This window comes from Oncorhynchus kisutch, linkage group LG17 (assembly GCF_002021735.2).
Source record: "Oncorhynchus kisutch isolate 150728-3 linkage group LG17, Okis_V2, whole genome shotgun sequence".
Lineage (NCBI taxonomy): Eukaryota > Metazoa > Chordata > Actinopteri > Salmoniformes > Salmonidae > Oncorhynchus > Oncorhynchus kisutch.
In genome coordinates this window covers 33406650-33421624 of record NC_034190.2, presented here as the reverse complement: position 1 = coordinate 33421624, position 14975 = coordinate 33406650, and the positions used below count along the sequence as shown (strand labels likewise).

General features: G+C 42.9%; 1 protein-coding gene across 2 annotated transcripts in view; it reads left to right on the top strand.

The window, feature by feature from the left end:
• Window positions 1-6942: 6942 nt before the first annotated feature.
• Window positions 6943-14975, top strand: part of LOC109907513 (cyclic AMP-dependent transcription factor ATF-6 beta) — a 14416-nt gene continuing 6383 nt past the window's right edge. The window contains exons 1-9 of one of the 2 annotated variants that reach the window (XM_031793604.1): window positions 6943-7264; window positions 8887-8966; window positions 12874-12955; window positions 13187-13246; window positions 13345-13427; window positions 13619-13799; window positions 13969-14133; window positions 14409-14572; window positions 14730-14909. In XM_031793604.1, the coding sequence (XP_031649464.1) occupies window positions 7192-7264; window positions 8887-8966; window positions 12874-12955; window positions 13187-13246; window positions 13345-13427; window positions 13619-13799; window positions 13969-14133; window positions 14409-14572; window positions 14730-14909 (1068 nt within the window). In that variant the 5' untranslated portion in view covers window positions 6943-7191. Of the gene's footprint in view, window positions 7265-8886; window positions 8967-12873; window positions 12956-13186; window positions 13247-13344; window positions 13428-13618; window positions 13800-13968; window positions 14134-14408; window positions 14606-14729; window positions 14910-14975 lie in introns of both variants that reach the window. The other variant, XM_031793603.1, reaches the window with a different exon arrangement.

The window sequence follows — 14975 nt, the reverse complement described above, 5'->3', positions numbered from 1 at the left end:
CTGCTTTTTACTAGGAAGTGATGAAGTTGATTGTTGAGCCTGATCTTTTAATTAAATGAAAATGTCACTGTTAAAATAAAACACGGACAATTAAATAGATAAAATGCTATTTGGAAAGCTCTAACCTGTCAACACTGTTACTTTAGCTGCCGTTTCCCCATTACACAGGTTCTCTCCAGAATCCCCAGGATGCAGATTGAGGTTCTGCAGGGCTCCATCTTCATCAAAGGAAAAACCTGTTCTGTGGGTCCTCCCTCTCCCTTTTCCTGTTTTGCATGTTTCACTATCTTTCTTGAAGAACCACCTATGCTTGGCTTTTCTAGATACTGTACACGGCAGCAATAGGGTTCTGCCAGCAGAACGCTAATTTATATGTGTTCATGAAGTAGCATCTGAAATCAATATAAATTGCTCATAATTATTCTGATACACTATGGTTTTCCCAGTACCTAGAATTACTACTTCCTGTTCTTATGTTTTGTTAATTTTGTCTTGGATAGAAAGAAAGTTTGAGTGCTGTGCGTGTAGTACTCAATGCACATAACAAAATGTTCACTGTACCTGTAGCTGTTACACTGGAGGTGAGGAGAATCATTAGGAAACACAAAAAACGTACAAATGTTTCACCAGAACTCTTATTATAACTTTTATTATTACGTGTTATTACTTTTCTATTATTTCTCTATTTTCTCTCTCTACATTGCTGGGAAGGGCCCGTAAGAAAGCATTTCACTGTCCGTCTACACCTGTTGCTAACGAAGCATGTGACCAATAAAGTAGATTTGGATTTGATACTTGTTAAAAGTCATTCATCAATTTAATTGAATTACATTCAAGGACAGTTGCAGTGCGTGGGTAAAATCACTTGGGAAGCCAAACCATAAATAAAAGGCGTATTACAACCTACATGTGGTGAGGATTGCGTTGTTTGCTCTATAACCTGTTAGTTCATATGCCTTCCGACCGCGATTCTTAGGCAAAAGCAGTGGCGACTTTAGAATGTAATTCTTGGTAGGGCAAAACAAAAAATTTATAAAAATTATGCATGCCATCAAAGCCACTACACAACACAACACAACACTAAACAATACATTAATTGCACTATAACGGTGTCAAACGGGTCCCACAAACTGTTAGTGCCTACATTAAGCTGTCCCAAAAGCAGAGTCCCAACACCTTACCACTGCTACACCTGGCTATCAGCTGAGTCCCAACACCTTACCACTGCTACACCTGGCTATCAGCAGAGCCTTGTCTGGCAGGGAAACAGTTAATTCAGCCTCATTTACTGCATTTAAAAAAACATAGCTGATATGGCTGACTTGCTTAAACAAATGTGTTTTTACTGACAATTGAGATGAACAAACTATGGCATAAGGGGACGACAAGCGGATAAGAGGAAATCCATAATTTCGATGAAGACATTAATGAGCGTGATAGGACGGACGTAGTCAATATAAACATGAGACCTCAGGATAAGACCCAGCTGCAGACAGTTTGATGTAACAAAAGTTTATTACAAAAACAGGGGACAGGCAAACTACAGGTCAAGGGCAGGCAGAGGTCAGTAATCCAGAGCAGAGTCTGAAAGGTACAGAACGCCAGGCAGGCTCAGGGTCAGAGTGGGAAGAATGGTCAAAACCGGGAAAACTAGAAAACAGGGGCTAGAGAGAAAACATGAGTATGGGAAAGCGCTGGTAGGCTTGACGAAACAAGAAGAACTGGCAACAGACAAACAGAGAACACAGGTACAATGGGATAATGGGCAGATGGGCGACAACTGGAGGGGGGTGGAGACAATCACAAAGACAGGTGGAACAGATCAGGGTGTGACAATAACTACAATAAATGTACAGCGACAGAATTCAGAACATGGGCCATTCTTACAGTATTCTCCCTGTACACCAAATCAGAACTGTAGGATAAATAAAGGGGGCATATAAGCAGACAATGAAAGCTCTTACAATATTTGATGATTACATTTCTCTAAAACAGGCTATAGGCTACATTTGCACCACCAAGTCAGAACAATAGGCTGAATTATGGACCAAATTATTTGGGTGAGGCACATGGGCTACTAACAGTTTATTACACAACATACACTTAGTATAATTTTTTTGGCTACAGTATACATATCTCCCTGGCACATTACATCATTTATGCAGCAGCATACAACACATTTTTGGACTCACCTTGTTGTGCTGTGCTCACTTGGCGTGACGGTCTTTCGTGGGAAAATGTTGTCATCAAACTTCAAGTTTGGCATTCAATGGATTTATGTTGCTTTCAAAACAACTGGGAACTCAGAAAAAAACTATGTTGAATCATGATGACGTCAGTGATCTTCAGGTCGGAGCTCTAGAAAGAGGCCAGAGTTCCCGACTTGCAATGCCGAGTTGGATGACCGCTCCAACTGGGAGAGTGTTTTATTCCGAGTTCCCAGTTGTCTTGAACTCACTGAAGTCTGAGATTTCCCAGTTCCGAGTTTCTAGTTGTTTGGAGTGTCTCAGAAGTCATGCTGGATTGACAGCATGGCCAATGTTGGATGTATATCCTTTTAAGCTTGGAAAAGAGACCATTAAACCCAGACTTAGACCACTCGCAGTTAGCCACTGATTCCTTCTAAACCAATCATTGTTGAATTTGCGATTTCCAACTTGTTGTATAATGTTTATGTCCAATTAGCACCGATACATTTTATCTATAATTTCTCTTCATATGACAAGAATTTAAAAGGTTTTGCCAGTAGATTGTCAACTTGATTCATGATGATGACTGCTAGCTTGCTAGCTAGGATTTTGAAAGTATGATGTTGACATGATCAGTCCAATCAAAGCTACTGTAGTTTTAACTTGATTTGACATAATTCTATCTATAGCCAATGACCTTGAGCCTTCTTGGATGGGCACTTCTAATGTAACTCTGTGGCAGTATCCAAGGGGCTTGAATTTTCAGACTCTACCTGTAGATTTTGCGATGACGTAGTTTCCCCATGAGTGAAAGAACACTGAGCATGTTGCACATGGTGAAACTAGAAAACATTTCTAACCCCTAAGCTCCGTATTTTCCGCTGGCTGCCCCACCACCACAGAAAGCACTGAGCTAGGCTGAAACACCTGTATTTTAGTGCTGCCTTACTCAAGGAAGCAAAAAAAGAGACCAAGTTTGTGTCTCTCACCGGTCTCAGTCTCTGCCATACATTTTCATTGTAACAGACAGGGACTTGGTTGACTCCTCCTCGAACTTGCAAGTTGTGAGCCTGAGCAGCAGTACGCATCAACTGAGCTACCAGAAACTAAACCTAAGGAAATAAAAAGGCAGAGTACTTTCAGTATAAGTATGGGGGACTTGGCAGGTAACATAACCTAAGTCATAGCAAGTGACATTTTCCAAAAAAGCTAAAGGTACAGAAAGTGAGAATTGGTGGGTTTACAAGTGGCAAAAGGAGAAGTAAAGCCATGAGAAGTAAAGCTATGTTGGAAAAAAATAAACCATCAGTCAGGGTTTAGGATCAATGCTACTTGGGAAATCTGTTTAACATATCCAGGAATATCTGGGATGTGTTGGAAGAAAGTGTGAGTCGGTGAGAGTCACAGAAGTGGTTTTTGATTTGTGTGTCTGCAGAGCAGAAGAAGCGTGTTAAGACTCAAAAAGTTATTGGAGTGGAATGTTTCCTGCGTGGATTTTCGTAGCAGGGCGCCTATCAAGGGGGTTATTTCTGGTGTGGAGCAAGAAATAAAATGGTTGGTGCATGGTGACTGACCTGTACGGTGGACGCCGGAAAAAATGTAACTTCATCCTTGCTACTGTTCTTTGATGAAGAGTCTCTCTGTTATGATGGAGGTGAATGAGGTGGCGAGGGTAAGGAGTGTCCAGCGTGTCTCTTATCTGGAGGCAGTGAGAAGATTGGAAGGAACGAGTATCGGGGAAGAAGCAATGTTAGTAGAGCCACCACGACCAGTGACGGTTTCTTATCAACCGAGGGATAGTGAAGTGCTACATGTTGAAAAGGTGTTCAACACCATAGTGCCCATGAAGCTCATCATTAAGATAAGGACCCTGGGACTAAACACCTCCCTCTGCAACTGGATCCTGGACTTCCTGACGGGCCGCCCCCAGGTGGTAAGGGTAAGTAACAACACATCCGCCACGCTGATCCTCAACACGAGGGCCCCTCAGGGGTGTGTACTTAGTCCCCTCCTGTACTCCCTGTTTACCCACGACTGTGGCCAAACACAACAAACACCATCATTAAGTTTGCTGACGACACAGCAGTGGTAGGCCGGATCACCGACAATGATGAGACTATAGGGAGGAGGTCAGAGAACTGGCAGTGTGGGTCCAGGACAACAACATCTCCCTCAATGTGAGCAAGAGAAAGGAGCTGATCGTGGACTACAGGAAAAGGCGGCCCGAACAGGCCCTCATTAACATCGACGGGGCTGTAGTGGAGTGGGTCGAGAGTTTCAAGTTCCTTGGTGTCCACATCACCAACAAACTATCATGGTCCAAACACACCAAGACAGTCGTGAAGAGGGCATGACAAAACCTTTTCCCCCTCAAGGGACTGAAAAGATTTGGCATGGGTCCCCAGATCCTCAAAACGTTCTACAGCTGCAACATTGAGAGCATCCTGACCGGTTGCATCACCGCCTGGTATGGCAACTGCTCGGCATCTGACCGTAAGGCGCTACAGAGGGTAGTGCAAACGGCCCAGTACATCACTGGGGCCAAGCTTCCTGCCATCCAGGACCTATATAATAGGCGGTGTCAGTAGAAAGCCCATAAAATTGTCAGAGACTCCAGTCATCCAAGTCAGACTGTTTTCTCTGCTACCGCACAGCAAGTGGTACCAGAGCGCCAAGTCTAGGACCAAAAGTCTCCTTAACAGCTTCTACCCCCAAGCCATAAGACTGCTGAACAATTAATCAAATGGCCACCAGACTATACATATTGACACCCCTACCCCTCCATTTGTTTTGTACACTGCTGGTACTTGCTGTTTATTATCTTTGCATAGTCACTTCACCCCTACCTACATGTACAAATTACCTCAACTAACCTGCACCCCCGCACACTAACTCTGTACCGGTACCCCCTGTATATAGCCTTGTTATTGTTATTTTATTGTGTTACTTTTTATTATTTTTTACTTGAGTTTATTTGGTCAATATTTTCTTAACTCTTCTTGAACTGCACTGTTGGTTAAGGGCTTGTAAGTAAGCATTTCACGGTAAGGTCTACAGTTGTTGTATTCGGCACGTGACAAATAACGTTTGATTAGATTTTTTTATTTGAAGAACACAGTGGCCGCCATCATTCTTAAATAGTTTGGAACCACCAAGACTCTTCCTATTGCTGGACGGTTGGGACTGGGAGACTAGTCAGGATTGAGGGGAAAGATGAACAGAGCAAAGTACAGAGAGATCCTTGATGAAAACCTGCTCCAGAGCCCCAAATACCTGACTGGGGCAGAGGTTCACCTTCGAACAGGACACCGACCCTAAGCACACAGCCAAGACAATGCAGAGATGGCTACGGGACAAGTTTCTGAATGTCCTTGAGTGGCCCAGCCAGAGCCTGGACTTGAGCCAAATCAAACATCTCTGGAGAGACCTGAAAATAGCTGTGCAGCGCTCCCCATGCAACCTGACAGAGCTTGAGAGGATCTGCAGAGAAGAATGGGAAAAACTCCTAAAATACAGGTGTGCCAAGCTTGTAGCATCATACCCAAGAAGCCTCTAGGCTATAATCGCTGCCAAAGGTGTTTCAACAAAGTACTGAGTAAAGGGTCTGAATACTTATGTTAAATGCAATATCTTTTAATAAAAAAAAAAAATGTTGCTTTGTCATTATGGGGTATTGTGTGTAGTTGAGGGGGGAACAATTGAATCCATTTTAGAATAAGGGTAACGCAACAAAATGTGGCAAAGGTCAAGAGGTCTGCAATACTTTCCAAATGCACTGTGGGCCTAAGGCAGAGACAATAAGAAGACAGTGCTGCATAATAAGTTCAACCACACAGGTGAAATCCACAAAGCATATTGCACGTAACAGACAGTTACATGACCTACAGCATGGTCAATCAAGTTAATGCTTCCGCCATTTTCAGACCACTAAACAACTATGGATTTAGAACCATGGAGAGTTACAAAAACAGTTACTGCCTCCACTATTCCAGCACCATTTCAACATCAAATCACCTATGCGTAGTCTTATGCAGTGACAACTAAAATATACCAAAAACGAGTCCAATCAATGTAAGCTAAATATGATGTGGTTGTCCATTGTTCTGATTTGTTTGTGCATGCATGTAGAAAAAACATGACTCACTCAAGCCAATGCCATGATCCTTTATCTCATGTTGACTAAACGGTCTATCACTGTCATACAGTACACGCTTTAAGTTGGTTGTCTTGCTACCTGGCTAAAAACTTCATTTCATGGGTAACGTTAGCTAGTTAACACTGGCTTACTACATCTAGATACATATTGAACTTCCATCCTCTCAGGCAAGGGGCACAATGTAGGAATGTATGGTTGGGTCAGATTCCCCGTTATAATCATTGGCCCGTACGGAGAATCAACTAAAACCACAAGTCCAAAACCCTATCTCCATCCATGGCTAATTTAGGAAAGAGACAACTTTAGCTAGCTATCAACCATGTGTTCAAATGAAATGTTTCTTATTGTTGAACACGTGATTCATTTTTAGAGCATGTCCTTTGAAAGGAATGCCAAATTACATGTCTACCATTGAAGATTTTCAACGTCACTCAAAATTCTGACGTGCGATTGGGCCGAATCACCTTATAAACCTCTTATTTTTGTCCATCTACGACGGTCTACTCTGTCTTAATAGTAATAATATTATTGGATAGGGCGACTGAAGAATCAATCTAACAAATCCTTGCTTTGATTGGATCTTGTATTGAAAATGGGCGGGCTTTTTGCGGAAATTTCGTTTCTTGTCTGGATGTCGTCATATGCGAGATGGTTCTGTGGACCGAGTGGATATTATGAAACAAAATAAATACAAAATCTAATGTTTCGCGTAAGAAATTATAATTGTCTTTTGTACGTCGATGGACCCAATCATTCGCTGTAAATCGAATTCGCGTATTTATATTTTTTAATATAATCGATCGGTGATTGTCTACACTCCCTCTAATTAACAAACGCCTTGTGGCTATGACTACGGATTTACTATCTGATTTGGATAGTCGTTTCTTCGCTGATAACCTTCTGACAAGCGAGGATTGGGGTAAGTGAGAGATATAATAAATGGTACTGTAATGCATGTTTACCACCTGGGCAGCATGGATGCGTTAGATAGCTAAAATGATCAGCTAGCTAATGCGACTTTAGCTGATAACGAACGCGTGAAATTGACTATGCATCTTTCATTTCCTAACCTTACCAGGTTGACCCTGACAACAAATTACGAAAAATCATAATGTTAAAGTTGGTGGTAGTTGGGTTTCTTGCGTGGGTGTGTGCGCCAATGTCTAGCTATATGTGCACTGGGCAGCAAACCGGATATGTCACTGTATTAGCACATATAGGAGTGTTAACTTTAGTTATAAAAAGCATTTGGTATTCGTGTGATAAAAGCTTGTGCTCTGCAAGCTTTCGTTTTCCATAAGATAAAGGCTATCTGAAAAGACCATCGATCCCAAATACCTGAATTTAAAACGTATGTAATCTGTTGAATAAACCATAGGCCTCAGCCTATCTAAAGACTGAAAACCAAGCTGGCTTTTTGCGACATCTGGGTATCTCGGGTTCCTTTTCTAAATCAATAGCATTTGCATCTGACAGATTGGCTTGCTTTCATTGTATGACACTGTATTTTAGATACAGACCGTACCCTTTTACTGACTCCCTGATCATTGCTTTTATATGCTGAAGTTTGCAGACTTAAGTGTCGTTGTCTGGGGCGGCAGGGTAGCCTAGTGGTTAGAGCATTGGACCAGTAACTGAAAGGTTGCAAGTTCAAATCCCCGAGCTGATAAGGTACAAATCTGTCCTTCTGTTCTGCCCCTGAACAAGGCAGTTAACCCACTGTTCCTAGGCTGCCATTGAAAATAAGAATTTGTTCTAAAGTTAGTTAAAGGTTTAAAAAAAATGTCTCATGCATTTTCGCTCACTTCCTGTGATCACTGAACTTGATTACATTTTACATTTACTATTTGTGCGGACAGCATTTAACTAGTCAGGCCTGCAGTGTGAATCAAAACTAGTTGTGGAAAACGAAAAGCATTCTTTCAAGAAAAAAAAACATCCCACGATAATGTAGGCTAGAATTAATTTCAGCCCATAAGTTGTCCCTCTAGTTTATGGGGTCTACTATTATCATGAGTAGCTAACACCTGGCTAATTCAAATTCAACAGTAATGGGGAACCATTCTCAGCACTGAGCAGGTTGGTTACCGATCCCTCTGCTATTGAAGATGGGTCACCTCAGGGCAGAAAACCTCCCATCTCATGTATTTTAAGCCAGCTTCCCCTCCATTGCTTAGATTTCACTCAATTTGTAAAGCCGGAAAACCAAACTGGACTCCTGTGAATTGAAGCTGCTTTGAATTTAAAATGGGTGTAGAAAAGCACCAAACCTCAAGCTCATTTTTAGGTGTGTTTATGATCACAACCATCATTTAGTAGTAGATCCCTCTTCTTGTTTTAGCTCAAAGGTCAGAGTTGTGTTTCAAGCCCTTGTCAAACCAAATAAGGCACGGGAAACCATGGCGACAAGGGGTCACTGTGGTATAGTGATAAGGCTTTACTCACAACCGCTATAGCAACTGATACTCAAGCAACTTGCATGTCTGTCCATGTGCATAATCATGTTCCTACAGTGCTAACTAATTGGTCTGTCTGTCTCAGATGCCTGTCTGTACCAGTGTGAGAGCATGGAGGAGGGAGAGGACGGAGAGTACACGAGAGGACTGAAATATGAAACATCGGTACGGACAAAGAGATTTTCTGCTCACAGACCCTGACTGTATTATCTGACCACTGTACTACACATGTTTTATCACCACAATGAAGTTAATTCAAAGCTGTCAATGATTTAGACCTAATTTCCTGTCTACTCAACATGGGGCCTATTCCAGGAATGGGCACTTGAAATGTTTTGACAATTAGTGCTCTCGCTTTTTGTTGTTGTTGAGTACTCCAATGGGGGGAGGGGGGTCTATTTTAGAACACAAGGCCCACACTGGAAATAAATATGTGTGCATTTATCTATATATAAAAACAAGTGTCGTTTAAGATTCATTTGTTGTAACTGTTATTTTATATTGTGGAACACAATCTTCAAAAAAGGTAGTAACCTTAGAGGTGGCACTTGCTTGTTGAAGCCTATGACTGTGTAATGGTATAGTTTTGTTAATTTAGCAGACAAGACACTTTTTTTATTTCCCAAGCCCTATCACATTCAAGACTCATCATTTCTAGAAAAAAAATGATGTCATGTAACTGAATAAAATAGAACTATTTTTCTAAGTGAAATTAGTTGCTGATACGAATATCGCGTCTGGAATAGTTATTCTCAGAGTAATCATTTGAAACTGGGCTCAATTTGGCGAGTTGAAAGACAATTTTCTGAGGGTTACAAACAAAAATCTGTCATCGATATACAGATGTTCGATTTAGTTTTATTTCGCCTTTTGGAATGTTTCTAAATGAATTAAGAATTCTACGTTAAACTGCATGGAGATGAATTACGACCACAAGATCTGTTTAGTGAGTAGGCCTGTTCTTAAGATTCTGAAAATACGCTCTTTGTCTTTATCAAACAAATGTTTTGGCATATTTTCAGTGTGGAACTTGTCTATGTTTAGGGGGAGGAGGGGTTGTAGCCTAGGCTAACCAATTCTAAATGGCATTAGCAGTTCGCAAAGTAGCCTAAGCGGAAAATAGACGGGACACAATCATTCCAAACCTGCAGCTCATCGTTGAAGCACCTATTTCCCTACATCAATCAACTCACAGACGGAACACAATTCGTTTTTAAAACTGTTGTCATTTAGCAAGGACTATAGCTTGTGTATCCCATCAGTTAGATATGTTTTTCTAGGCATTTGTTTCTGTAGGCCTAACGGGGGTTTGCGTGCGCTCTTAGCATGCGTGTGTAGAGGGAGTGGACGGAACACGGTTTAGTGAGTGAGACCCAGAAGGGAAGATTAATTCAAGGAGAAGAACTGATGCTTGGCTTCTTTTTTTTTGTTGTGTCCCACAAATGCACATGTAGAAATGGAACAGGAGAGTCAAAGCAAATGAACGTTGACGACAAAATAAATATGTAAATTCGGGACAAACGTTTTCTTGCTCATTCGGGCAGCCACAAAGCACGTTCCACAAAATAGTTTGACTGTCAAACAAAGTGATCTTTAGTCAGGTTAAAGAGAGACTTTTGACGTCCGTTTGAGGACTCGATTACTCATGTCCATCCCTATTCCAATCTACATCACATACAGGTAGCCTAGTGATTAGAGCGTTGGGCCAGTAACTGAAAGGTTGCTGGATTGAATCCCCGAGCTGACAAGGTAAAAAAAAAAAAATCTGTTCTGCCCCTGAGCAAGGTGGACCGTTCCCTGATCCGTTCCCCGGTAGGGTGTCATTGTAAATTAAGAATTTGTCCTTAACTGACTTGCCTAGTAAAATAAAATACAGTGTGCAATAGTGCAGCAATCTGCTCATTCTTCCTTTATCAAAATAAAATAACATTTTATTGGTCCCATACACATATTTAGCAGATGTCAATACTTGTGTTCCTAGCTCCAACATTGCTGTAGTGTCCAACAATTCACAACAATATACAGGAATCTAAAGGTAAAGAGTGGAATTAAGAATATATAAATATTAGGATGAGCAATGCTGGAATGGCATTGACTAAAATACAGTAGAATACAATACAATATATACAGTTGAAGTCGCAAGTTTACATACACTTAGGTTGGCGTCATTAAAACAACTCGTTTTTCAACCACTCCACAAATGTTTTGTTAACAAACTATAGTTTTGGCAAGTCGGTCAGGACATCTACTTTGTGTATGACACAAGTCATTTTCCCAACAATTGTTTACAGACAGATTATAACACTTATAATTCACTGTATCACAATTCCAGTGGGTCAGAAGTTTACATACACTAAGATGACTGTGCCTTTTAAACAGCTTGGAAAATTCCAGAAAATGATGTCATGGCTTTAGAAGCTTCTGATATGCTTATTGACATCATTTGAGTCAATTGGAGGTGTACCTGTGGATGTATTTCAAGGCCTACCTTCAAACTCAGTGCCTCTTTGCTTGACATCATGGGAAAATCAAAAGAAATCAGCCAAGACCTCAGAAAAACAATTGTAGACCTCCACAAGTCTGGTTTAGTCTTGGGAGCAATTTCCAAACGCCTGAAGGTACCACGTTCATCTGTACAAACAATAGTACGCAAGTATAAACACCATGGGACCATGCAGCCATCATACCGCTCAGGAAGGAGAGGCGTTCTGTCTCCTAGAGATGAACGTACTTTGGTGCGAAAAGTGCAAATCAATCCCAGAACAACAGCAAAGGACCTTGTGAAGATGCTGGAGGAAACCGGTAAAAAAGTATCTATATCCACAGTAAAGTCCTAAAGTGACATAACCTGAAAGGTCGTTCAGCAAGGAAGAAGCCACTGCTCCAAAATCGCTACAGAAAAAAGCCAGACTGCGGTTTGCAACTGCACATGGGGACAAAGATCATACTTTGGAGAAATGTCCTCTGGTCTGATTAAACAAAAATATAACTGTTTGGCCATAATGACAATCGTTATGTTTGGAGGAAAACGGGGTAGGATTGCAAGCCGAAGAACACCATCCCAACCGTGAAGCACGGGGGTGGCAGCATCATGTTGTGGGGGTGCTTTGCTGCAGGAGGGACTGGTGCACTTCACAAAATAGATGGCTTCATGAGGGAGGAAAATTATGTGGATATATTGAAGCAACATCTCAAGACATCAGTCAGGAAGTTTAAAGCGTGGTTGGAAATGGGTTTTCCAAATGGACAATGACCCCAAGTATACTTCCAAAGTTGTGGCAAAATGGCTTAAGGACAACAAAGTCAAGGTATTTGAGTGACCTCTAATCCTATGGAATATTTGTGGGCAGAACTGAAAAAGCATATGCGAGCAAGGAGGCCTACAAACCTGACTCAGTTGCACCAGCTCTGTCAGGAGGAATGGGCCAAAATTCACCCAACTTATTGTGGGAAGCTTATGGAAGGCTACCCAAAACGTTTGACCCAAGTTAAACAATTTAAAGGCAATGCTACCAAATACTAATTGAGTGTATGTTAACCTCTGACCCACTGGGAATGTGATGAAAGAAATCAAATCTGACATTTCACATTCTTAAAATAAAGTGGTGATCCTAACTGACCCAAGACAGGGAATTTTTACTAGGATTAAATGTCAGGAATTGTGAAACTGAGTTTAAATGTATTTGGCTAAGGTGTATGTTTACTTCCGACTTCAACTGTACATATGAAATGAGTAAAGCGTTATGTAAACATTATTAAAGTGACCAGTGATTCCATGTCTATGTATATGGGGCAGCAGCCTCTAAGGTGCAGGGTTGAGTAACCTGGTTGTAGTCGGCTAGTGCTGGCAGTATCAGTATAAACCAGGCAGTGTTACACACTACCTAGCAGTCGTGAGAGTTCAGTGTGTGATGCCAAAGTTAAGGTAACTTGAGTGAGCCTGAGACGGGCCGGCCGATAATGGGGCTGATTTCCCTGTTGGGGCAACCAATGGCGCACCCCCTGCTGACCTACTGACTAATCCAGACGATGGCCTAATTCTGCCCTCCGCTTCCTCTCTCTCTCCTCGCAGTTTGACAACGATCTCGTGCTGACCCTTGATCCTGACAATCCCACGTCGCCATGGAGATACCTGGACGACAACCTTCTCACAGGTGCAGAGATGAATAAAGTGTGGCAGGAAGGAGAGGTTTTCCTTTTTAAAAGTATTCGTTGTGGTAGTAGACATGTTATTACTACTATAGAAGGCCAATGAAGTAAAATAGCAACGTCACTTCAGTTTATCAGTAAAGTGTCATTGTAGCGCAGCGACGGTTGTGGTGTACTTTTAAAACCTTTCTCCCTGCCGCTCTCTCTCTGCTCTGCCTTCCTCGCACTCTCTTAAGGGGACATTCCCGTACTGAAAGATGAAATGACGATAACGCAGCCTTTGCCAGTGGACATCTGTAAGTCCCTCTTTGGCTATTGTGTATGTGTTTGTCTTATGGTTGAATGTGAATTATTCACTGTGTCCTTTTTGTATCATTTGCGTGTGCTGTTCCAGTGTTCCGGGTGAAGGCGGAGCCTCCCTCCCCTGCCTCCTCGCTGGCCTCCGACTGCTCCCTGACCTCACTCCCAGACTCACAGGTCAGTCCAGACAGATCAGCTTCCACATCGCACTACGATATTGATGCATCGCAGTTTAGAGACTCTGAGATGCAATGTACACAAAGTGCACATTTTCAGTGACACAGAGCCTCGTCCGAGTATTTCAGAAGTAACCAAAGTGTGAAGCCTGTTTTTAACATTTCTTGCACATCTCTCTTTCTACCATTCAGATCCCAGTGAAAGGAGAGAACCCGCCCACGCCTCCTTATATGTTTGGAGATGTGCTGGCACCACCACTTGGCACATGTGAAGTCACGGTGGCCTCTGCACAACTGGCCCGACCACAGTCCAAAGTGCCGCCTCAGCAACACCAAACATCAACCCACAATGGCATGGACACACAGGCCACAGGTACTCGTTTCTACAGTGACGTCCAGCTATTTGATGTGTTGCACAGGAAAGACTTCAGCCACGAGAGTCCGCTTCATGTTTAATATTATGTGCTTTTGGTGCAAATGCCCGTGACTTTGTTCTTGGCAGACATTTTATAGTGCATGTCATGTTCTCTCTCTCCCTCCAGTCCACCCCACTGCGGCCATGATCAAAGCCAGTACCATCCTGAGCAGTAAGCCTCTCATCCAACCCAGGCCTGTGTGTGTAGCGGCTCTCTCCGTCCCCCAGGCTCCCAGTCCAGCCAAGGCCCTCATACTGCACAGCCTGCCTAGCAGGGACCAGAGCAGGCCTGGTGAGTCCTGGGACCAGACTAACCATTTTTCACACATGACCTTATTCCAGGCTTACCGTTTGGTGAATCGCCGAGGTTAATTAAAGGGGAGCGTTGAATTCCAAGTTATTTTATGTATCTCTGTGGGCGTGCATGCTCAAATCGCCACAATACCTATTCATGTCTATTTCTGTGATTTGTTGATTAGAAATTCTGGGTATTTGGGTGTCTAAGAGACCATGGCATAATATGTTACGCAATAGCTGAGTGATGTCACCTTCTTTTCCCTCTCTTAGTGGTGCTTTCCCAGTCAGTCTGTCTGGGGTCCGCGCCAGCCATCGTCAAAATGGAGCCCGCTTCCCCCACCATGCCTCACTGCCATAGCCCCACGGCCCCATTCCCCAGCAAACCCATAGTCCCGGCGTCCTCTCTGCCAGGGAGCAACTGCAACGGCATGGATGTGAGTGTCTGTCAGTCGCATGTCAGTCAGTCAGTGAGTAGTTCTCTTTCACGCTTTACTTCAACCGCTGCCTTACCCCTTGGCTTCACTGTCAGATCACCCGCCCAGTTCTGCCGTGATTAACTGTCATGTGTTCTCCCCTCTGACCGGGTCTCAGATGAAGGTGATGAAGAGGCAGCAGCGGATGATCAAGAACCGGGAGTCGGCGTGCCAGTCACGCAAGAAGAAGAAGGAGTACCTGCAGAACCTGGAGGGCCAGCTGAGGGAGGTGCAGCAGGAGAACGAGCACCTCCGCAGGGAGAACCAGGCCCTGAGGGAGAGGCTTGCTGGGAAAGAGGTACAGGAGGGGTGGAGAGAGGAGTGGGAGGGAAGACGGTACAGGGGAAGAGAGAAAGGAGAGGTA